General features: G+C 45.5%; 1 protein-coding gene across 6 annotated transcripts in view; it reads right to left on the bottom strand.

Annotated features, from left to right (window-relative positions):
* Positions 1-20,258, bottom strand: part of LIMCH1 (LIM and calponin homology domains 1) — a 180,252-nt gene extending 159,994 nt beyond the window's left edge. For all 6 annotated transcript variants that reach the window (XM_075420754.1, XM_075420752.1, XM_075420756.1 and 3 more), the window contains exon 1: positions 20,084-20,258. In XM_075420754.1, the coding sequence (XP_075276869.1) occupies positions 20,084-20,179 (96 nt within the window). In that variant the 5' untranslated portion in view covers positions 20,180-20,258. The remainder of the gene's footprint in view (positions 1-20,083) is intronic.
* Positions 20,259-26,053: the final 5,795 nt, after the last annotated feature.

The following is a 26,053-nucleotide window of genomic DNA, read 5'->3' as shown; positions in this document are numbered from 1 at the left end:
ACTGGAAGAAAAACCGTCAAGCTCTTTAAGATGTGGTCAGACGTGACTAAATCTTGAATCAACTTTGTTTATTCAAATCTGTGACTAAGAGTCACTTTGCAAATCTTTTCTTCATGTGTATTTGTCTGCTTGTTTATTTCCTCCCCAATTTATATTTGTATCCAGAAACTGGGTCCTCAGTAACATCTAATGGGTGAACTGTATGGCCATACAGCAGAAGATCTCAATAAAGCACAGTCTTTTACTCAAAATGCTTGACATTGCTCTAACACCACATTAAACAAAACCACAACAGGACTTACAAGAGTCATAACACTTTCAAGCAAATGCTGCGAGACCCTAGTCACAGAAATCACTAGAAAAATGCTACTAATTAGCTCACAAAACCATATCCTACTGCCCATAATCTCAATCCTAAAATTTCAGGGTAACTAGATAGACTGATAAATTGTGCCTGTCTGCTCTAAGGCTTTCTACAAGAGCACCCAGAAAGCACAGAGCAAGTTATCCAGCTGCCTTCTTCCACCCTTTACAGAATAGCAAGTCTGACTTCCAGAGATGGGAAGCTGATGGTGCTCACACATATGAAGGGACGGAAAAAATAAACAAGCCCCAGATATGATGACCACACTACCTTTTTTACTGTATTCGGGGCTTTTTCTAGAGCCTGCATAAGACAATGTCTGGATCAAGTTAGCGCAATAGGCACACTCCAGCTTCGGAAATCCTCTTTTGGGTAGCTTCATTCTGCCAGCTCCCCCCCGTACTTCAAGGTCAGCTACTTTGGGAAAAAAAGGTGTATTCTCAGTTTTTCAGAAACCGCCTGGACCTACAGGATTTAACAGCAAAAGGTATTTTTCTTGGTGCCTGGTTATCAAGTGTCTCCCACGCAGCTTTCTACATTCTCTTTGCCATCAGCAGAAACCTGCACAAAGCTACCTTGTGCTAAAATCTCAAGTTTCTCCTCATTTCCACAAGGGACACTAGCTGCAAGCATTTTCCCAGGGTTCCAGCCAAAACTTCTATTCTGCTTACCTGTGCCCCCATTTGGGAGCCTGTCCTCCACTTCTGCTCACTGTCATAGTGCCACTATTGTTCTGAGAGATGATTTCATGCCAACACACCAGATGAGACTCATATGATGCAGACCCTGTGCTTCAAGGCCAGACACGTAAGGTTTCCTTTCTGAGCTGTTACCGTTTTTGTAAGATTAAGTGTTGAAGTCTTACAATGTAAGTAAAATGTAAGTAAAATGTAACTCAAATATATAGTTTTCTGATTCCCTGAAGCTTTTGTATGAGATAAGGCAGCTCACGTTACAGTTGCAGCACAAAAGCAGATACAAAACCCAAGCTTCTATCACAAGATTTAAAGGGTCACCAGGTACTTTGGAAATAGCCAAAATTTTTTTAAAACTTGAAGGATCTCCAAGGCAAGAGCAATTCTTTGAGATGAGCCAGAAATTTACCTCCTACCTGAATACGACATCATCCCTTTGCTGTCCCCACAGCCTTCCAAGAATTAGCTGCAGGGAAATGTGACATCACTTTAAACGCATGGTTGGTGTGCCTGTGTGCACACTTGACACACACCTTATATTTAGACCTCCTGGTACCATGAAGAATCACCAACTAGTAGGACCTGAGTTTATCAACAGTATATCTCAAAAAATACTTGGCATATTTTACAACTGAAGGGTTGTATGTAGGGACAGTGCTGTGCCTACAACTGCGTTGACTTGTACATACCCAAAGGAGGACTACGGGGACAAAAAGGTAGAAAAGCCTACTGTACTGCTTTAGGTTGATCCCAGGTCCCGCACAACAGTCCCTTAAGAATCCTTCATTTTGTTGAATGCCCTCTACCTGTGAACATTTAGCAGACTAAGTTCAAAACATTGTTGTATTGTGGGTCACACCAGACATACTACTCAGACTTTAAGTCATCCTAGTTCCGTAACACTGAACTGATTTACTGATCACCCAGATGAAGTAAAATTTATTATGGTTCCTTGTCAAATTTATTTATTTTATTAAAAAGAAATTCTTTGATTTCTTCTTCACGATTACAAAAAATGACACACGTCTATTCTTACTAGATGTAACTAACAGCCTTAAGCAGTTTTTACACCTTGTAGTTTGGTCAAAAGAGGAAAGTGAAATTTGTAGATTTTTAAACTAAAAAATAGACCTCTACTTCAAACCTGCCACAAGACATTTTAGATTTTAGAGAGTTCCAAATGAACACTATTGTACAGTATACAAAAAAAAAAAAAGAGCATAGTGGGTATTCATCATTTCAGTTTGACTTTTCATTCTAATTACAGAAGTTTGTGAAGATGTTATTGAGATAGAGCAGATTTAGAAGAGCATAGTGATAGCAAGCAGATCCACTACAAAGACAAACCAACAGAGTAAGCTTCCACAGCCCTTACGCCAGACAAATTTTTATCTATCAACCTTCACATGCTGAATTTCAGACAAAGAATTCAGACAACCTGAATACCAAGGAACAGACAACTCCACACAACAGGACAGATGTTACCGCCTAGCCCGCCCAGCCCTCTCTCCTGCCATAGGTCATTTCAAAACTCCTAACATATGGATTCCTAATTCATCGTGACTTCTTTCCAAAATATATCATAAGCATGAAAAATGTTATATGCCAGTTGAAGTTGTACAGTGAGCCAGAAAATTCATGCTGGACAAGGTCTTTGGTCGGCTTTTTCCAGGGAGGTGAAGACAGAAAGTCTGCAATGCTCATCAGAAGAGTACTAATAATTACAGCAGCTTATTACCTACTAGCAAGGGAAATAAATCACTAGGATTGTACCCTGGTAGGACAAAAACAGAGTTTAGCCAAGGGCATTTCAGCCCTGCTCCTTTCCTGCTAGAACTAGTAAGGGTGGCACATGGTCCCAAACCTTGTAACACAGCAGCACCCACACCACTCTCTCATTTAAGCTGATGCCACCTTTAAAGCACATAGTCCAGCGAGGTACAAGAGCAATGGAAAGAGGAAGACAGGAGAAAAGGAAACTGCCTGAGAATGATAAAGAGAACCAGTACTAATACAAGAAAAATTCATTAGGTCACTCATATCACAGGAGACTAAGATTGAAAGCCTTAGAGAGAAAAAGTTGAGGCAAGAACAACAATATTTCCTTGCCTGTATAATTTGTATGTAGGCAGCAAAAGTAAGAAAGAATTGCAGGGAGTTGAAGTGATGATCTTATATTTCAGCCAGCTACACGGCTTGCTCTGAGATTTGAATACTGTCCTGACTTCTGCCACTGTACTCAGTCATGTTATTGGTCAAGTAATTTACATCAAGCTTTTGATAGCTGATTACTAGTCACACGTTGCTCATTTGCTATGAGTGCCTGGCATCCCGGCACACAGAAGACAGCCATAGCTGTGCCTCTATAATGCTACAGAATGCTAAGTACACTGCAAAGAATGCAAGGTCTTAAGAGTTTCAAATTAGCATACAGTCTGGAATCTGTTTTCTCTGTACCACCATCCCGGCACTTGCAGTGATGGCATGAAATAAGATTCGTGTTTGCAAAGAACTTTTTTGCAAAGATATTGCTGTGATGAGCACCACAAAAGTCTGAGAAAGTAATTCTGTCCTCGGGATTTGGTCTGAATAGCACATACTAAACATGGCATAGGACTGCATGTTGAACAGTAAGGAGAAAGTGAAACACTGAATAGCTGTTCATTAAGAGCTGCGCTATTCATTCTGCACACTAAAGAGACACTCAGAAGAAACACAGCAGTGAGCACGTATTTAATATGCATGCCTATGAAGGAGAATAGAGCTTGCAGAGACAACACTATTGTATTATTTTAGCAGGCCTGACCTTGCAAATTTCATCACGTTCTCCAAGTCTGAAGACAGAAACTTCCACAAGTAATGATTCAGATAATTCTTATTTCACTGGTATTTAGCAGTCTTCAGTGAGATCAGGTTCTAAGATGCTGGGTACTAGATGAGTACAGCAAAAACCTATCTATTTCACCAGAGAGAATACAGCACACCTTTTGGTAATTTAATGTTTTTAAGTTTGTACACGCAATTCACAAATGCTGCAAGCACAGGACAGGAGATGAAGTGCCAAAAGAGCAAACGGTCAGCCAAAGTATGTGCTCAAATGGAAAACAGTAAGAAAAAAAAAAATTAAGAAGTCCAATGGAAGAAGCTTTCTTGTGCTGTCCTGAAGTCAAATAGCTTCGCTGGGCTTTAGTGGAGGGTAAAACTCCAGCATTAGCCCAGAGATACCCCACGTATACAGGAAACTATCATTTGCATTGGTATTGACTTGTCTTCTTACAAGCTCTGCTGCTTATGAGGGCATAAAGCTGGATTTTCTGGTGCTGTATACATGGAAGCTCTATTGGTGTATAAAGTTACATTTTCTTAGAGGAATCCACTAAGCCTTCCTCAGCTCTCTGCGATATTATACCAACTGATCTGGGCAGTATTAGAAGCCATTGTAACAGATATTTAAAAAATCATAAATGTATTTAAAAAGTGCAAATCATTTCTTTTCCCATTTGGGTTACGGAATTTACTTCTGTTACCCTAACTTAAAGCCACAACAAAAGAGAGCAAACTGACTAAAACCAAGTTACTCTTAGCATGCTAAATCTCTAAGGCAAAACTACAAGTCTTCTGTAAAAACTTAACTATACAATCTTATGGCAACAACAACCACCATCAAGAAACCAGGAGGAGTCACCCTGTCAAGTTACAAAATTTAGTCTAAAATAGGAGTTCTAGAGAACAAAGCTAGTGAACGTCTGGACTCAGTAAAGAAATAAGAAGCCATCATTGATGATGGAAATACACAAAATGTGGTGTTCCAAGACACACACTTATGAAATCTCCCGATCGGGGACTAAATAATTAAAGAAGTCATCTCGAGCTAGAATCTTGACTCCAGACCAGATCACTGTCAAGGGCTGTAAAACTCCAGGCAATACTGGTAATATAAGTATTATACAGGAATCGCGACAGGCTAACGTTATGAAAATTAAAATGGAAGTAAGCTGATAGGCTTCTGGGCACCAACGGGCTTTGGGTTTGTAGAGCAGGGCTGGCAGTTTTTGCAACAAAGGCCTGGGAAGCCACCGTCCATTCCCACTTCCACCAAGCTTAGCTGGATCATCTGCTTGACCTGCAGTGTGGCCGTAAACCTGTCCTTGGGATAGCCAAGTACAAGACAGTACAAACAGAAAGCATGGCATTTTAATTCTTTGATCTCTGAGAGAAAGCTGGACATGTAAATTGAGTCTCCCTTTTAAGAAAAAAAAAAATCAATTTCTTAGTACTTACCTAGTAAATCTTTCTGCTGAGGAAATTTAAGAAAGTGAGTTTTACAGTCTTCAACTTCAAGAAGATGAACCTTTTGATTACAGACACGCTAGCAGGAATTCTTATTTTTTTAATAGGATTTAGTATTATTCTCTCATTCTAGAGACAGAACTCTGTTGTGTCAGATCATGCTCACAAACACATACATGCATTACCAAATATTTTCTAAATAACATTTCCAAATATTTTCTAAATTTAAAATGGGGTCGTATCTGAAATTGGTAATGTCTTAATCCTAAATCAGTTAAGTCTAAAAATACAACACACATCAGCTGAACAGAGTATTGGAAATTTATCTCCTGTTGAAAAGGACATCAATTCTTTTGCCCTTCTATTCATGGCTTTGTTCTTTCTAATAATGAAAACCACCTTTGTTTTTTTCCTTTCACACCCACAGTTAGCCCACAAGAGAACTGCTCACCAGAAGCATATCAAATTCATTCCATGCACTCTGGCAGCAGGATCACTCTGGCAGCAGGATAAATCACAACAAATTGATGAGCCTAGGGAAAGGGTACGGGTATGCTAAAAATTAAGGGGTTATCACAATCCTTTCTAGAATTGCACAAAACATTGCAGGCACAATGTGCGAATAGGTGTCACTAGAGCTGAAGTCAGATGCAGACCATGAGAGACCAACACATATGCTTAACATTCGCTTCATCATGCATGAGACCCAAGGCCAGTGAGAAACGTATTAGAAAAGAAAGAGATGGGGTGAGAGCATGCACCCCAGAGTTCTTCCTTTACCTGCTTATCAGCAGCAAAACAACCTGCATAAGGAAACAAAGCCTCTCCATCCAGCCTGGACCAGTGCCAGGACAAACTAAGCTACAGAACCGAAACAGAACTGGTTCTTGATTTTAATTACAGGAGGAACGCTCACACATTAGCTTAAAAGTGGAGCTACCAAACCACAAGACACAAGTTACTTCCAGGTGACTGCCAAGCAGCAGAGAAGCAAGAAGAATGACCATTCAAGCACCAAGTGTCCCCAAAACAGAAAGTACTCTCCTCTAGCTATACTCTTCTCCCAAGCAACTAGCCATAGGATGAGAGGAAGTGGCCTCAAGCTGCATGAAGGGAGGTTTAGATTGAATATTAGGAAAAACTTCTTTACTGAAGGAGTGGTCAAGCATTGGAACAGGCTACCCAAGGAACTGGTTGAGGCACCATCTTTGGAGGCGTTCAAAAAATGTGCAGATATGGCACTTCAGAACATGGTTTAGAAGGCACAAGGTTTAGTGGTGATGGGCTGATGGTTGGACTTGATGATCTTAGAGGTCTTTTCCAACTTTAATGATTCTGTGACAAGAACCACTGTTGCCACCTCTACTAGAGAGGAAGACGTCGGGTTGGAGGGACACCACTGGCACCATCAGCACTGGGAGAAGGCACTGGTGCCATCATCACCACCATTACAAGAACTGTCTTCCCAAGACTGTGCTACCCACGTGACCAAATTTGGAAACTACAGTAATCCTCTTCAGGGAAGTGAACAACACAAATACATGCTGAGAGTGACCTTCCTGTTGCTCACAGACTTCACCAAATGTTCAGGGAACAGTTGTATACAGAGCCCCAAGCACACACATGGTATCTGTGGTGTCCCGAGAACAAAGCAAAGCTGAACAAAGTCTGGCTTTTAAGGTTTTGGCTTGAAAAATATTGCAGGGGAGGGATACAGGTAGAAAAAGGAGAGTATTTATGGCAAGTCTTCACTCTTTACCCATGAGGCAATTAAGCTGGAACTCTAAATTTGAAGGATGCAGGGCAAATTAAAAAAAATTAAGCACTATAGAATAACTGGTGTAATGGGTCTGCCAAATGATGGCACACTCCCGGCAAAGAGTTCTGGCTGCAGAAAGCCCTTAATCCCAATGAATAACTAACAGGGAACAATGTCAGCAAAACAGCTGTCACGTTGAAATGCTGTTCAAGTTGACTAGAGAAACAACTGCCTTGAGCTGGAAAGCGGTATGTTCAGCCCAACCCCAAAGCAAAGAGCAGGAGCTGGCACCACAGGTTAACTAACATCTGCCACCACCACCACCTTCAACCTTAAAAATGGGAGTATGAAGCAGGAGGACAAAAGCAGCAAAGGAAAGAAGCAACTGTTATCTTCAGAAACACAGCAGTGTAATTCTAGAATGAATTTGAGAGTTATCCAGGTCTCTTCCGCTGAGAAGATGAGGCAAGTCAGTACCTATCCATACTCAATGCTTCTCACTTTCCACCAAGGTGGAAAGGGATACTAAATGTTGACACAGAGTAACTGTTAAGAAAATATACAACTTCACAGAAACAACTTCACAGAAACTGTGTACCAGAGGAGCTCCATTAGGCTCTGCTGAGCAGCTTACCTAAGGCAGAACTGCTATCCTATATTTCCAGTAAGACAGGATAAGATCACTCATCACAAGCTCCAGGCATAGCAGTTGCTGTGAGCCAAGACCCTACCTACTTGGTTAAGCTCCAACACACAGCACAGGCAATAAGAGATCCAGCATTTCTTACCTGGTTCCTATGATGGTGCCTGAAGTGGCAAAGCAGTTTTATCAGTCCTTCAGAAAAGCATTAAAAAGAAGGGCCCATTCAGAAACCCAGGAACAAGTTTGGAAGAAAAATCTTGAAGCTATACGCACCAGAAGATATGAAGATACAAGGAGGATGCATAAACAACTACACAGAAATGATTCAAGCGAGCTTGCAACAGCCGTTCTCCTACATAAGGATGTTTAAAGCACTTGGGGCACACAGGATGCAGACAGCTGGCAGCATACATGTGACAGATGCATCAAGTGAGTGCCTTTTGCCACCTATACTGCTCTGCATTAACACAGGGGTTACTGGCAGTCATTTATAGACAAAAAAATCCCCAAACCTTGCCCGCATCAACAGCAAGTAAACTGGCCCAGAGCCCTCTAGTCATTCAAACGTCAGATTTGAAATCAGATGGGTTTCTGATGAGCAAGAAAGAGGCACTGATTTATTAGCAAGAACAAAGTCGTAATTCTCCTAGTTGTATTAATCCAAATAATCTGTCACTGCACTGGGAGAAAAAGAGCTATAGCTACCACGCTCTAGAAATTCCCAGGTGTGCTCTTTCCCTCCAACAGCCTCATTAGACTTCTGGCAGGAAGGAATCGCAGATCTGAGGAGCAGAACAAGTGCACAGGCCAGCAAATACTGCTTCGAGCTCAGGCGTTGATAAGACACATTCAGGGCAACCCCTAAATGCAAATGGTTGTGGAGGAACTGCCAGACAGCAGCTCCTCTCGTCTCATGCCACTGTCCTAAGGAAATCTGCCACGACGCACCTCGGGACAGCACGGGACACGAGTGTACACAGTTGGAGTGAACTTCTCCCCTTGCCAGAAGCTTTCTATACTGTAGAGGAGCCATTTCTCTAACTTGATTTTTGCTGAAGAAATGAAAGCTTCTCCTCAAAGTAAACACCGAGTACCAGCATGAGTTTTTGGCATGTGTAGGCACCTCAACTTTGTTGACTCTACCGTGTCTGCTTCACCAGCCACTTACACCTTGCACACAGTTGCAGTTTTAAGTCTAAAGCGCTGTCCCTCCCCACCAAATACAAAAATGGAAGCTTCTGTTTTGACTCTTCATGCCTTTTGGTGTACGAGATGCACATCTTCTCCCTCTCAATCCTAAAAGAAAACTTCAGCCTGGCTGAGGTTGCGCGCACTGCAAAATGTGCACTGCCCTTAGCTAACACTGACAGCCTCTTCTCCACCAGCACTCTTTCCACCAGTTCCTCTTTCCTGGGGGTACGGGAGCCCAGATCAAGCCATGGGAAAATGACGCTTTGATCCTTCATATTGGAGCTCCCCATCCTGTACAAAGGCTCCCACCACTGCTACTTCTGGAAATCAGCTCCTCCTAGTCACGTAGCCCTGTACCCAACCATACAGGGAGGGGATATTCCCCTTTCCCTACCCGGAGATCCCCCTTACGCTCTTCCTTCTCTTGGGAGATACCAAGGGACAGGAAAAGGGCAGAAAACAAAAGCTTTCAACACAGTTTGAGATTGCACCACTTCCAAGAAGCCTGCTCCAGCTTTGATCTACTAATTTTAAGGCCGTTAATGTGGGAAGCTGAAACGCAAGTTTTCGCCACACAATTCTAAAATGAAAAAGAAAACCCACTATGGCACTACATAATTAAGCACTGCTCCGAAAAACTATCAAATACTGAGGGGGGCAGAAAAACCACAAATACCAGATCTGCCTATAACCAGAATATGCATTCAAGAGTCTTGGTTGAAATCCAAAATAAAAAGTAAAGAATTAAGACTATTATTCAGCAGTGCTACATCATAGACACTAGCAAACTACAATGAGTGGAAATCACTGGATAAAATCCCAGCAGCACTGGTAGACAAGTTTTCTATTAAATCTTAACTGGAATGTCACCTCAGAGCTACCCCTGTGAATTTTCATTAAGTTATCCCACAGCTATCTACAACAGCCCTGCTTACTTTCTCCCCTGAAGCTACTCACAAGAAGCAAAACAAGGGAAAGGAATGAAGCAGCAAAGCATTTATTACTGAGATGCATTTTTAAATGAAAGCAGGGATATTTTTGTTTAGGATACTCCGAGAAGGCTCTAGCACTGACTGCAGTGCGTCCTTCGTATGTGAGGCTGGCATAAATCCGGTGTGATGTCTGTCTTTGAAGAGCACCCGTTCCAAGTGAACCTCTGCAAATCTAACTGGGGGCTGCTACCCAGGAGAAAGCCATCATCGAAAGTGAGCGAGGGAGGTGAAATTACTTTGCAGCTTCACCAGATTTATTTTTAACACCCTGCTCCCTTTACGCTCATCTCCTCACAGTGAATATCTCAACCCTCAGCTGTGCCGTGCCAATCCAAAAGGCTCTGGATGCCAGGAGCCATCGCACAACAGCCATCACCTCCGCTTTCCGGAGCAGCCGCATGCTTGGGCTGTCCGGAGGGAAAAAAACATACCATTGCCTCTGCACGTAGCTCCACCGGGCAGAGGAGCCCACCCCAACGGGAAGCACCCACCAGCCCGGCACCCAGAGAAGCAACACGGGCAGAGCAGCACTGATCTGAGGGAAGGAGAAAATAAGGCCCCAGCAAGATCGGAGATCTGCATGTTCATAATTAAAATATTTTGAGAGTATTTTTGCTTCTCTTTAGAAAAGGCAAGCTGTTTCTAATAAAACATCATTCGAGTCGCTTGAACTTTGTTGATTTATGAGTTTTTTCATGTTATTCCAAAACTGAAGGCCCCCTTGTTGAAACAAAAATCAGTTTTGGGAGGGGTAAGATGTTAGGCTAAGCTTTTATATCATTTCTTTCAACTCAGGAGAGAGCCACCTTTATGACTCACTGATTCTGACACCTCCTTTTTCTTGCCAGCATAATTTTTTTCTGGAAAAAAAGTTTATTTTCTTGGCTATCTGTCATTGATCCAAACACTGGCAGAAGACAGACACCACAAACTCATGCTCCCAAATCAGGACTTTCCTTTTTCCAAACCACAACTTTAAAAAAAAACACTTCATCACAATCAGGAAAAAAACATAAACAGAAAAAGACACTTCTATAGTTGCTGTCATTTTTTTTCTGTTTAGATTGCGTATTTACAGCTATGCTTCTGGACTGAAAGAAAATTGCCAGAGCTGTTTTTATTGCAACAATACGTGCAAGTTAGCCCACTGACACGAATCGCATGGAAACAGAGCCAAGGGATTCGGCGCTGAACGCCCTGGCACACCGGGCATCCCTGCCCATGCTGCTCTGGCAGAGGCGAGGCGGCCACTTCTGCCTCTCCTCATTCCTCCCGTCCCTTCCCCAAACCCAGTCAGAAAATGCTCACTGCCAAGCAGCAGACTTTGAGCTAACATACCATGGCTCCTTTTTAAATTGGAAAAAAAAATGGAAAATACAAGAAAACCTGTTAGCTAAGACAAGCAGTTAATATTACTTAAAACAAGGAATTACATAAAAAAAAGGGGGGGGTAAGACTTCAGTGCTTTTCCTCAGACATTGAAGCTTCCTTTCTCTGACAGCAGACTGGAGAAAAATATCTTATTTAAGAATCTTCTAGATCAGTAAAGCAGACATTTGGATGAAGGATTTTCAGAGTTTGCGGGGAGTTGGAGGGGAGCGTCCAATACACCCATAGCAGGTATAAAACATGCACCGCTTACATTCAAGAGATTAAATCATTATGAGTTCCATAATTTCCTAGAATATTTATACCCAACTGAAGACTAAAGTGATAGGCTTGGATTTGGCGGTTACATTTGTTTTAAGACATCGTAGCAAGACCTCTAAATTCCACCCGAGCCACAACCTTGCGCTGTGACACAGCAGCGCAACGTAGCTCTATACATTTCATGGAACAGAGTGCTTGCAAAGCAAAGCACAACAAAGAGCTTTTAACCTCAGCCCCCTGTCCTCTGTAGCCACGCAACCATTCTGCTCCCACTTGAAATCAGTTATTTATGGGCACCAGCCTCTGCTTACGTAAAAGCAAGACTGTGCTTCTCAAGTCAGAGCAAAGGTTACAACTATGTGTGCCAGTCTGTGGCCTGCTCCTGAAGTACAAATTCATCTGAGTTTCTCGGCCTCCTGGTTTTATTGGAAAGGTCATTTGGAGCTCTGTTCTGCCACTCTGGAATTGGAAACTTCCAGTACTGGAAGATACACTTTTCTTCATCTTCAGTTCAGAACTTCTCCTCCCGAAAGCCCCATCCCGTGTAACGGACTTCACATGACGCAGTGCTATCAGGCATCACCAATACCGTGTGCTAAAGTCCTCGACCTGCGCTTTTGCCAGATCTATCAGATGTAAAAATAAATTTTGGGAACTCTTGTGTACTAATCTTTTTACAGATTTCATCTCCTCACTGTTGGTGAGAAAAACCTGAATCACAGCAACGTACGATTTGAGGAACAGAAGGCAGGTAACAGCCTAATTTATCTTATAAATGATGCTGCAATCCAGCCAGAGACTTGATAGCTCACGACTGCAATAGTGTACTGAGATCCACCAACATCTACAGGAAAGGAAACAATAGGGAAAGTATTTACAGTCTCAGGACAAGGACTTCTATTTGTTTTGCACTACATGGAGTGTGTGCAGCCACTTTCCCTATAGCTTGTAGATAACCGGAGGGCTGGGGTTCTTCTGAAGCCCATGCAAAGGCTAGATGGAGGCAGGGAGATCTTGGAGGATGGAGTAGTATAAGGAAAAGACATCACACAGAATTTTTCCTTTCATGCTGTTCCTGAAACAATCTGTGGGATCACACAGTGCAAAAATCCCTGTCTTCTTTCCAACACGAACCAGGATCACAGAAAAAAGGACAGATTAATGAAGAGCATTTCCCTCTTACCTTACTCATTCAGCCGTACAAAGCAGAATTAAAGAATTGCTTCCCCTGCCTCCACCACACTGCTCTTTAGCTTGTGAAGTGCTCTGTGAATCACCAACGACGACCCCAGAGCCAAGAAGCCACAGCAGTATTATTTTTCAAAATCTTAGCTTGTCAAAGTTGATTTCAAAATCAAGCTGTCTTTAATACTAGGCATGAGACCTCAAAACAGCAGAAACCAGCAAAATAGGGCTTCTCTTCAAATGGGCAAACAAAGAAAATTTTCTCCTTTTCTCACCCACCAAGAAGTCACTAGACTATTTTAAGTCAATTTTAAAATCAGATGCAAGCTCTAGTATTAACTCTATTGTTAAGCTAGCCATTCTGCTAAGGTAAGGACTACTAGCAATAATCGTTATATATGCACACTTATAATAAAGAACTAGCCAACAGTAGCAAGTTACACTAGAACTGAGCAGAGTGACTGTCAAGGTAGAGGATTCTTACAACCAACTAATACCACAAACAAAAAATACTCTTACGGATTTAGCACCTAAATTCTCAAGAATTAAGCCTGCACATCATCTTTTCAAGATCTGAAAAGCAAGGGAAATAATTTCAGTTCCGTTCAGTTCAGTTATTGGTCAATTATAACAGTGCATGATGAATTAAATAACAACAACAACAAAAATCTCACCAAGCCAAGGACATCAATTGTATTTACAGTTTTCTAAAATAAAACAGGCTTAGCAAAAGTAGTTAGATTGGAAGCCAAGCACACTTTACACTGCCTTGAGGAGTTTCTACAAAGGAAACTCGATAGCATACCCTGAAAATGCCTGCCACAAGCCACCGGAGTTTCGCTTTTGTATAGTGAAGGATCTTGTTCATGTAAACAGGCTCTTCAGCACTACAATAATATAAGCAACCAGTAAAGTAGCATTAAAAATAAAATTAAGTGACGTTCACTCCCTCCCTCTCAAGCAGTCACAGCTGCACAGAATAATTCAGGCTGGTGGGGACCTCAGAGGGCCTCTAGTCCAGCCCCCCGCTCCATGCAAGGGCAGCTCTGGGGTCTGACCAGGCTGTTTCCCACTTTCCTCCAGCCAGGCATGAAATCTTCCAGGGATGGTGATCTCCCAGCCTCCCCGGCCACCCTGCATCAATGCTCAGCTGCCCTTGTGGTGAAGAAACTTCTCCTTACTACAAGTCAGAACCTCCCCTACTTTTAGTTTATGCTAAGTATCTCACCCTCCCGCCATGTACCTCTGTGAAGCGCATGGCTCTATCTTCTCCAAAACCTGCCCAGAGGTACTGGAGAGCTGCTGCCCTGTCCCCACAAAGCCATCTCTCCTGAAGCAGCCCAGCTCCACCAGCCTCTCTCAGGGCAAGTCCTCCAGCCCCAGCCAGCCCAGGGGCTCTCTGCTTGGCTCCCTCCTGCTCACCAACATCCCTCCCGCACTCTGGGCCCCAAAACTGGATGCAGGATTTCAGGTGCGGCCCAGCCAGTGCCAAGCAGAAGCCAACAACCACTTCCATCAATCTGCTGGCTCCAGAATGACCACGCAGGACTAACCTCTCCTGCCACCGGGACACTGCAGACCCGTGCCGAGCCTGCTGTCCCGCAGGTGCCCCCAGGTCCTCTCCAGCAGAGCTGCTGCTGCCCCAGCAGACACTCCACCCCGTCCCAGGTACAGGGAGTACATTTATTCTGTTTATAAAATAAAAGCCAGTGATAGGTAGGGGTTTTTCCATTTCAAGTTGGGGTGTGTTATAGTTCTTCACATTCTTACCAGGCTGTCAGGAGGACACGCGCTGCAGCCCTTTGACCCGAGATAGAGATTAACATAGCTGGGAGAAGTTTCAGCTGTCAATTTGGAGGTTACGTTATTGGTGCCATAGTAGCTGTTGTAGTCATTGTGATCTAAGGGACTGACTCGGGCAAGGAAAAACAGTACTTTCCTCTTTAAAGGATATATTGGAAGGAGAAGGAGGCTATTTATTCTCCATACTTGTGAAATATTCCACCCTCCTTTCTAGAGGACTAATATTTTCCCTTAAAAAATATTTTTAAATCTAGTTAACACTAGCAAAATAAGTGCAATGAGGTTACATAGTTGCGTTAACTGATCCTCACCACCAATTGCATCACGGCATTCCAGACTCTGGTGTTAAGGGCAGATCTTTTACCTATTTTAAAATTTTAGTACTGGACGGAGAAATTCATTCCGTTTTAAGACAATTAACAGCTCAGTCCTGCATTTCCTGACATTATCCCTTTACCAATAGCATTGTTGTTCTGATTATTCTCACCCCCGCGCCCAGCGCTACTTGTAACGTGGCTTAAAGGGATCTCATGACAAGGGAATTGGGTCCATGCACACAGGACAGGAGGTCGGCTGCCAGGCAACTGGGAGAGGATAAAATTTCTAGAAGGTGGTAGTCTGATAGGGTCAGAGAGTTTGGGGTGGGTTCTTCCACCCCCTTTAAATCAACTTATTTTCCATTGCACTGAATGACTAACTTGGCCGGAACGAAGAGCACGCCATCCGCCCTGCCTGCAGTCCCTGAACGCTACCCAGGAGGAGATGTGGAGATAGCAGTGAAGAATTCGTCTCCAGGTCCAGCCACCATAACCACAGTAAAGTTGCTCTGCATTCACATCCATCTAGGCCCAGAAGTCAGCCACACACCTGTTGACTCTTCATGGAGGAAGGATTTATCTGGCCTAACTTTAGCTGTCCACAAATCAGACAACTTGTCTAAGCCATTTGCATAAGTTTCTTCCAGTCTGAGAATACATTTGCTCACTTGAATAAATTAATTTCCAATATATTATGTAAAGTATATAGGCAAGACACTCTTCCAGCAGAAGAAAAAAAGGGAGAAAGGCTAAATGCTGAGAAATGTGAACTGTAGGCACTGTTTGGAGGCTAATTCAACAACTTTCCTACAATACTTGATTAATAAAACCATGCAGTGTTAAAGCTCAGTGCATCATTCTACACTTAAATGGCTGTATTCAAATACTCTCACAGGCAGTCAGACTGACTCCTCTGGAACTGCTCACTGGAGAAAATGTTTGTGGGGTTCGCCCTGTTCCTATCCAAATAACGGCAAGACTGCAGTGGCACCCAAAGGTCCCAGCCTGGCTAGAGGCACCACTGTTCTAGGAACAGTATCAATGTCCAGCAGAACTAGAGTCCCTATTCAAGGATCTTAAAATCAGCTTCAAAGCAACGTAAAAGTAGATGTCTACACATATTTGGAAATACAAACACTCCCATGAGACACAGGTTACTCGTATAATCTGTGAATCAGTTACCTTAATCAACACTTTCCACCAAAAGAGCTTTATCTGTGATGTTCCTCAGAGTCAGGGCACCCCACTTAGTGTCATTCCACATTCTGAAGGTCATATAAACAAACTCATGTATTCCTCAAGTTCCTGACCCCCACAGCAGATTTCCCAATCAAGTCCCTCCACCAAGGAGACAAGATTTTGTCAGTTAAGCACCTTCGTCTCATTTGAAGTTACATTTTTGCAATGGGAGCCATAAACCTCAGCTCTCTCGCACTTCACCCATTGGAAGGAGAGACACCCTGAAGAAACCTTGTTTCGAGACTCCCAGCACCAGACAGTTGTGGGAAGTTTTATTTGCCCGAGTCCCTTTCCTGGTTTTATACCCCTCGTGCTCTTTCACAAGACGGTGGTGTAGAAGCAGCGTGCCTGTTCTGCTGTACGATCAGATGCATCCAGAAGCACTTAGAAATACACCTGGCCCCACCGCTTCACCAAGAAGCGATGCCACTGCTACCAACTCAAAACTTACACCTTTGATACAGATATCTAACAGAGGTTAAGTGTTGGGCTAGGAGGAAAAAAGAAAAGAACCCACACACCCCCAACAAACCCCTCTGGCTGCCAAACTTCTTAACGAAAGAGGTCTCAAGGGGAATATTCAAATAGGAGAAAAGTAGCAGACTTGCTAGGAGTAGATGGGTTTTAGCCTACACACATCTCGAGGGAATGGCAATCTCAAGCACTGACCAAGGGGGAGAGAAAAACATGCCTTGTTTATTATTACCATACAACTATAAAGGAAACATTCTCATCAGCTGGCAAAGTTTCTGCGGAATGTAAGTCTACGGAAAAGCCATCCCTAATTGAACCAAGTCTCAACAATGAGGAGAGAGCATACTAATGAGGCAAGACTAGGAGGTGGGATGAGGAGATAACAATACCCTTAGGAGTTACACCGGTATTAAATGCAACTTTATTACTGTAGTACCCTCTTATGAATCTTTGCAGCAAGAATAACTCTGTTTATACAGATGTTCTTTCAACCAACAGTTATTCTAGTTTAAACACACATACAGGGAACCTTGACATTTTGAAATTACAGGCCATTAGATCAAATTAGATTTGTTATTTTGCTGTAGTAACCCACCAGGCTTTACATGGCTGATATATTCTTTCAGTGAAACTGAGACACATTAATTGAAATGAGATACCGCACCTTTAATAATGCAGATTGATGTGGCTCTCTCACAGGGTTTTTCATTTGGTGCATTTATTTTAATTCCTCTGAGTGCTACTAATACAGTTCATTTTATCATTAAGAGGGCATTCTTCACTTAACTAGTGCATGCCAAGCTAACTAAAATAATAGGACTGGTTTAATGTCACACAGAGGGAAGCACAGTTGATATTTATGCAAAATTAAACACGTGTGCAAAGCTGAACTCCGCTTTCCTACCCAAAGTGACTTGCGATCAAGGCAGAAAGTCCACAGAATTCCAAAATCCCACCTTCTGCAACATACAGAGGACACCAAGTCCACCGCCACTCACAGTACTCTCTTACAAAACACAAGCTGTTAAACACACAAGCAGCCTTCCCAGTAAGCATCGGAGCTCTGGCCCATTTCCCCCACTCAGGGGAACACCTTAGTGCTACTGCTCCAGACTTCCATGGAGAGACAAGAGGACCATTACGAGGATCCACCCAAACTTCAGCGCAACTCCAGCTCCCCTATCCTGCAGTGTCCAAATTAAAGTGACACTGGCAGAGGAAAAAAGAAGATCTATGGCACCCAGAAGATCTGCTCTGGCAAAAGGTCCCAGGGCCAAGGAGCAACGACTGGGCCAGAGGAAGGAAAGTCCCTCGATCCTTGCAGATCTAGACATTCACTACTTTGTGTCTTGGCTCCCCATCTGCAAAAAGAGGACAGCCTCCCTTCCCAGCCCCACCAGAGGAGCAACGCACTGCAGACCACAGGGCAGACTCCTGTCAGCGCTACACAATGGTGACAGCACTCACACGAGGATTCAAACCAGATGAGAATCCAGCTAGCGAGTCACACAACTTCATCGTCGGAAATAAAAATGTGCAGTAAACTCAAGAGTTTTCGGTCTGTCCATTTCCGCTTTCATTTCCTGGTGCGGCACTATTTTACAGCCTAAAAGACAGGTTTTAAGCTGTCTCGCACCACTACCGTCCTCACTAGCCTGTCTTCTCCATACTAGGGAGGTCCACCAGCCCTGCTTGTGGTCATAATGGTTTATCTCATTTTTGTTTGAGAGACATGTCATTTTAAATGGTCAGAAGCAAGCTGGAAGACACAACACACTGGCCATTTGCTATCGTCTCTAGGCCAAAGAATAAATTGGTGAGAGACAGTTAGAGAGCCAGCTGAAGCAGATGGGTCTAGTAGCCAGACGCAGCACAATCCCTGCCTTCTGGTTTTCACAGACATCAATAGGGCTTGGCACACTGAATGTTGATACGTTTAATGCTCCTCGATCTTTAATTTTATTTAAGATTGACATTGCTTTTCAGTAACTTTGTACTAACATGCCAAGTTCTGCATAATTCACTCCGTCCAAATAATCCAGATTTAGAACGGTGAATCCTGAACAGATTTTTGGAAGAGACCATAACCCGCATGCTCCAGAGCTTAAGCCAAACCAGGATTAAAAGGGAGTCTAATGTGTTAGGCAAATTAAGCCACATTTCCTTCTCTGGCAGTGTCCTCCTCCTTTCTCTTAGTGGGAGCATCCACTCGGGGCATTGCAGGAAAGGCAGATGCGTCCCCTCGCACCGCAGCTGTGGCGATGCTCCAGGCTCCCGACACGCTCCCTCAGGCAAGGGGACGCTGGCAACAGCAACAGTGTCGCGACGCACGTTACAGCTTTGTCACCCACGCACCAAGCAGATCAAACAAGCGAAGGAGGACGCGTAAGAACTTAGAGACACCTTCCCTTTGCAGGCACGGACCTCTCGGGCCTGCACGGAGGGCACAGGGAGTTGAGAGCCCTTCTGCTCTGCTCACCAGGCCCCGTGTCGCCCAAGAACGGGCGCGAGACCTCCCGTCAGGGTGAACCGTGGAATAAACCGCCCGAGAGGGAAGTTTCTGCCTGACCCACGAGTTTCTGCTCTTCTACAGAAAGACTTATAGAACCTTAATTATTATCACGCCTGGAGTGACTGCCGGCAGCCTCGGCACCTACAGAGCACTGCTTCGCCGTGGAGTTCCTGGCTGCATCAGCAGCCAGCAGCACTCCTGGTCACAGGGCATTTTATGCACCGTACGCATGGCAGAGTGGTGTGCCTCTCTCTTGGCCCAGCGCTCTACAGCAACCACTGCGTCCATCTTCCCGAGACAACCGGTGTCCATACACACTTCGCTTTTCCCCTCCCGGGCTGCGCACCCACCTTGCCTGGGCACGGCAGCCCTTCCGTTCACCTTCCTCACTGCTCTTCTGCCTCCCGTCCCACACCACCCGGCTCACCGTGCCCGTTCCCTGCAGCCCGACACCGCGTCCCTTTTCCGGCCGACGCTGGAGTGAACCACCACGGCCTGAAATTCCCAAGGCTCCGGGGACCCTCCCAGGCTCCGCGATCCCGACAGCGGCTCGCCTGACCGCTCTCGGCAAGCGGGATCCGCCGCGGCTTCCTGCGTGCCGCAGCCCAAACCCACGGCCCGCAGCGGCGGGCAGCTGCCGCCCGGCCGCCCACCGCCGCCCCCCGGGTCCACACCGCCCGGCCACCCGGGTCCACGCCGCCGCCACGCGGGCTCCGCGGCTCCGCGCACCTGCGGCCCCGGGGGCGGAGGGGGGGGTGCGATTAAGAGATTAAGGCTGGCGGAGATGCGCGGGGGGGGGGGGGGGGCAGGGAAGGCGCGCAAACTGCGCGGGGGCTGAGCCGCGGCTCCGCAGCGAGCACCGGGGGGGGGGGGCCGGGACGGAGCTCGGTGTGGGATAAAACACCCGCGGACGCCGGTGACCGGGGTGGGGGGGGAAGGACACCGCGTCCTCCGACGCCGTGGTCTCACCTCGATCCACTTCTGCGCCTCGGTGACGGCCAGCTCGGGGTGGGGGGGCTCGGCGGGAGGCTGACCCTCTCCCAGCTCCAGCCCGGGGCTGGCCATCTGCAGGGCCCCGGCGCGCCGCGCCCGCGGCCGGTCAGCGGCCAGGCACCGAGCCGCCGGCCCGGGGTGAGCCGCGGGGCGGGGGGACGCCGGAGGCCGCTCCCTGCCTGGCAGCGGCCGGGGCGGGGGCCGGCGGCGCTCTGCGGCCCGGCTGCCTGCGGGAACCGCGCTCCGCCGGTGCCCCTCAGCCCGCCCGCCGCGCCGGCTCGGTCCTCCCTCCCTCCCTCGCCCGCCCCGCCCGCCCCACCGGCAGCGGAGCGGAGCTGCCCTGAGCTGCCGGCTAAAAATAAAACAGGCGGGCGAAGCCGCTTTGCTTTGCCTTCAGCGCATGTCATGGAGCGGGGGGGGGATCGGCTATCCCATCGCCCCCCCCCCCCCCGCAGCTCCCTGAGGGCGCGGAGCCCCCCGCCCCCGCGGCGAGCTGCTGGCTGCGGCGTTAAACACCGCAATTCGCGTTCCTGCGGGAAGCACCCTAGAGCCTGCAGCCCCCCCGCCCGCGCCCTCACCCCCCCGGGGGGCCGGGATATCGGGGTGTATCGGGGTGTATCGGGGCATCGCGGCATCGCCTCGCCTGCCTGCGGCCTTGCGAAAAGGTGCGGGGCTGGGCGCAGTGACAGCCTCTTCCCGCCTGCCGAAAGCCCCCCCAGGTGCCGCGGGTGAGTACCCCCGCTTTCCCCCGACGCCAGGGCAGCAGACAGCCCCTGTCCTCCCCGGGGGCCGGCGCGCCTTCCCCGCGGCTGCCAGGCGTCCTGAGCCAAAGAGATGCTCTGGACCCTCAGGTTAAGCGCAGAAGTTTCCAGAAACGGGGGAAGAAAAATTTTTCACGGGGCCTTTTCAGAACCAGACGCCCAAAATCCCCACTCTTGAGTTTTTGGAAGATGAGCCAACGTTGCTTGTTTATGTTTATTCGAGCACAGAGAGGTGTCTGCGGGCTGGAAACGCAGGTATGCGAGCATTAACCCCTGCTGTGCAGGGGTTTTCTGAGAGGGGTCGTAACTGGTCACATTTCAGCTTGCGGTAATTGTCACAGAATCACAGAACGTTAGGGATTGGAAGGGACCTCTGTGGGTCGTCTAGTCCAACCCCTCTGCCGAAGCAGGGCCACCTACAACAGGCTGTAGAGGACCTTGTCCAGGCGGGTCTTGAATATCTCCAGAGAAGGAGACTCCACAACCTCCCTGGGCAGCCTGTGCCAGGGCTCCGTCACCCTCAGAGGGAAGAAGTTCTTCCTCAAAGAAGGAACCAGCTTTGGCGAGAAGCAGACTGTAGGATCTACTTTTCAGCATGCCCTTATTTTAGCATGAATTCGCCTCATTTCAAAACTTGGGATTTTGAATCTTGTTTATTGTTGTAAATTAGTCAAAGAAAAAAACCCACTAACTCTTCAAATATAAATATATCGCGTAAATGCGTATATTTATTTCTATTCTGGGATTTTGTCTTTATTGTTCTCTACCTCTTGTTTTGGTCTCTGTTTATAGTTTGAAATTTGCTGGAATAACAGAGGGCCTAAAAACAGGAGATGAATTTACAGGGATCTTTCTGAGAAATGCAACTAGATAAAAACTAGATGAATGGTAATCTAATCTCAGACATTTAAAGAGAAATAATAAGCATGTTTTGAAATACTTATGCTAACACAAACTATTTTCTGATTCCTGTAATATTTAAATAACACCAATGTGTATCAGGCATCAGTTAGATTTATTCTCCTGGGGCAGTGGAAGACTAACAGTTTAAAATAATTATCCTACCTCTTTTATTTATTACCGTGCGATATCAAACGTATGATTTTGCTGTCTGGTGATCCCAACATCACCTCTCGGAGAACTGGAAGAACTGGAATGGGCTGGGGTAAGCATCGTACCACACAGAGCATCCGTTCGGGACGCAGACGACCCCACCACGTGCCTGTCTTAAACCGAGAGGTGGACATTCATCTCTCGTTTATACAGTTAGTTTTCACAGATCACTGAAGACAATGTACTCTTACACACACGGTTACACACACTTTCATACCTGCTCTTACACTCAGACATACACATCGTGTAAAATTGATTAAATCCACACAAAGACACGTGGACGTAGAGTAGCGCAGTCCTTTAAAGCACCTTGTCTTGTATTTGGGAGCGTAAAAGACACCCTGAATGGCAGCAGGAATCTGGCCACTTCTTTCCTAATCCTAATCCTGAACCTGTTTCCCATTCGGTCAAGTGCGAGGCAGCATCCCTACCTCCCTGTTCCCATGGAAACACACTCCCAGCATCAGCCCAGCTTGCTTTTTTTTTTTTTTTTTTTAAAACCACCATCTGCCTGGAGAGTTGCAGGGCTTGCTCTAAGCCCCTTGAATACCCCTCATAGGTTTTTCGATGGTTTTCCTTTCCCTATTACAACTGCCCTGGCGACTGGTACGGGAGGCAGAAAATATATATATATATATATATATATATATATAAAACGAGCACCTTAGCAACTCCAGCAAGGTTTTCCTGAGGTCACTCTGCTGCTCCTGACCAGAAACATTACCAGAAACACAGCGATGCAATTTGTGACAGCAACAAAATAGGAGAATTTTTCTTGTAGCTGTTTGCAGAACTTTCTACTTTGAAAAATAAAGCTTCAGTTTAGCTTCTCTGTTTTTCTTTCCAGTAAAACTCAAGCTAGAATCCCGGTAGTCCTTGGCACCTGCAACAAACTTGCGTCTGTGCTTATTAGAGAAGGGGAAAAACCGCGGCGGAGCAGACATCAGTGTTGAGCTGCCGATCTTTGTCCAGGTGCATTCACCCTTCCTGAAAGGAGACTGTGCCGATGCGCAAGTAACTGTGGAAAAATGTGTATTATGGTGGTTACAGGAGAAGCTATAAGTGGAGAAAAAGGGACTTCTCTGATTGTCAGGGATCTCTGCTGCTGTGCACAGGGGGAGAAATAGAGGCTTTTAGAAAGATACAGTTTCAGTCAGAGGGAGGGTTCAACTTGAATTGTTATTAACCGGCTCAGTCTTCTGCCCAATTTAGTTTTCTCAGCTGTGAAGAGGAACTCTCCTGTTCCTTGCTGTCTTCGTCATAACATCTACAATCTTTAAGCCTCTTTAAGAGCAGAAGCAGGGAGTTAGTAAGGTCTGACCGGTGTCATGGTGGGCCTGATCTCATCCCACGGCAGCAATGAACAGCTTACACGGAGGAAGCTGTGTCCTGGACAGCTTCTGCTGCTGTGAAGTGTCTCCCTGAAGGAAGGGGTCTGCTGTCCAAGACCAAGCTCTGTGCAAAACTACTCCTAAATGGCATCTTTGTGCTCTTGCTCCTTTTTCTGTGTGTATTAAGCTGGTAGTAAACCTTTTTCTTCAAAGCTGATCTGACACAAGACGCTTGCAGTAGCACGGGCACGCTCCATTTGGAAAAAAACGCTTTTACCAAAAAAACATTGTACAAAGAGCAAATATGTGAAACATGGAAAGATCCTCTATTTTTATTTTATTTTACCTGGCTTAATCTTTCCTCTGTGAGCTTTTATCAGTGCACCTTAAACTAGCAAGGCCCCTGGGCTGGTGAAGAAGGGAAGCTATCCTGCTGGCACCAGGGCTTTTCTGCCTCCGTATCTCCTCCACAATCTGTCAGTCCAGGCTGATATTCTCTGAGCAAAGCTTCTTTTTCCTCCAGACCATAATGCTCATAGTTGGGGATGTTGCACAATCCTGGGGCAGATTTCAGAAAAATCTGAGCTGAGCCATAAGCAGACTGCTGTGGCTAAACATCTTCTTGGTTGTTTGCTCAAGGACTTCTATAGATTGCATTGGTTTGCTTGTCCTTTTTGTCCTTTTGACAAAACCACTGGATGTCACACAGAGAACTTGAGGCTGTATGGTATTTATTGTAAAAATTCTGCTTGGAATTCCTGCGTTCTCTAGAGTATAAAGCAGGGACAGGCATATCCAGCTGTGTAGAACCTCCAGATTATTTCAGAGCTGCTTGGAGCTGCAGCTGCTGAGCCGTCACGGAACCCAGGCTGTTGCAAAGAGCGATGTGGCTGTCTGGTGATGGTGTGGGAGCTGGACAGCCCTGGCATAAAGCACCCTTGGTATTAATACCTCTCAACAGATAGTAATCCTGCTGGAGAGTACTTGGAGATTTTTTTACTCACGGCTGAAGGCAGGTTGTGCACTTTCACAGCTTGTCGTGCATGAAAGGGTGAACCGAAAGACAAGCCAAGTGAGCAGACAAGAGGAGCCCTCACAGCAGCATCTATCAAGGCAGGGGAGGGTGGTGGAAGAGATCTTTACCAGAAGTTTAGAAGTTTCTTCCTCGATAAAACTAGATTCAAAGACAGTCCAGCTCTCCATGACATGCAGCCTGTCTCGAAGAGCAGGCTGGTAAAGAGATCCATTCAGAAGTAAGAGATAGAAAAAACCTAATCTGGAAAAAATTACTCAAAGGAAGACTGTTCCCATTAAAGAGGTTTTTTAATTTAGTTTTTTTAAACTCACAAGCTAAAAGAGAAGTAACACCAGAGCTTTAGGTTTTTATAATTCTCATGAAAACCAATCAAGCTGAGATCATGGGATCATGTTGGGTTTTTTTTTCAATCACTCAAACAAATGCTGTGACTTCACGTTTTATTTAATCGGGGCATCTGCTTGGTGCATTTGCGGTGTTCAGCATTTGGCTGACAGCACCTGTTTGTTTATCCCTGCCATGCTGTCTTCTATCACAGTCCCTTTCTGCTACCACTCACTCAGCAGCATATTGTCAGGCTTGGCACCAATGCTCTGTCTCATTCTGGAACTACAGGAGTGGACGGATCATCTGAGTTTGCTCTTTCCTTGGAGAAAAGCAGTATTATCCCTTCTCACTCTGTCCTGGGAGAACATGAACTCCTTTTGTGAAGCCGTTTTTCTGTATTTTGGAATTTAATACTGATTTTTCAAAGCTAATACATCCAATTGTCACCTGCTAGCTGAACACCATATGACATTTTCCTATTTGCCTATTTCCTAATTGCATTTAATTTAATGTTTAGATTTTAAAAGCTGTTGACTATCCAGGATCTGATATACTACTACACGTTGCTATTTAGCTATCTATCAGCCTAATGAATCAGAGTGCAGGCGATTCAAAATGAGAGATCACATGCATAAATGCCTGTAAATATTCAATGTCTTCTACAAAGCATAATTTTGGGGGTCTTCACCATTCTCTCTGTTCCCTGTGTAACAAACCCCTGATCAGTATCTCTGTGTTTTGAGCGCTACTGTGCTTTTAGGTGTGGGTTTTTCCCTGCCCAGCCCTCATTTCTGGCTTTGACACTTGGTTCTGCCTCTCCCAGAGGCCTCCAGGCTGACAGCTCTGCTGATTGTGTCGAGCCCGGCTCAGCTTCTCCTTTCAGCCGCAGACATGGCCAATTCTCCCACTCACCCAAACAACCACTTCCTTCCTTTTTGTTATTGTTCTCATCAAGACCTGCCTTTCCTCTCGTCTAGGAAATCCCTACATCCAGCCTCCTCTTCAACGAGCATCCTTTTCTTCTCCACCAGCCTGCTTTTCTTCATCCTAACCTGCCATAGTCTCCTGCCCATCAGTTCTGTAGCTCCTTTCAACCCCATTCTCTGTCTCCTCAGCCCCAGGTCCTTCTCCCTTCCTCTTGTTTGCACGTAGCAGGTGGAGGGGCAGCACAACATATATAAACCATGAAAACTGCTGGGAAAGGAGAGCAGAAAGGCAGCCAGGGAAAGGAGAAATATCACAAGTAAGTGATAGCAAATTACACAAAGCTCAAAACACATTAATTGGGTTGACTGAAGAAAAATTACGTGAAAAAGAAGTGGAGGAGTGGTGAAAGGGAAGTGAAGCAACCCAAAATAAAGAGGTACCAAGACCAAGG

This window comes from Opisthocomus hoazin, chromosome 5, assembly GCF_030867145.1.
Source record: "Opisthocomus hoazin isolate bOpiHoa1 chromosome 5, bOpiHoa1.hap1, whole genome shotgun sequence".
NCBI lineage: Eukaryota > Metazoa > Chordata > Aves > Opisthocomiformes > Opisthocomidae > Opisthocomus > Opisthocomus hoazin.
The sequence above is the reverse complement of the archived record's forward strand: the minus strand, read 5'-3'. Positions and strand labels throughout refer to the sequence as shown.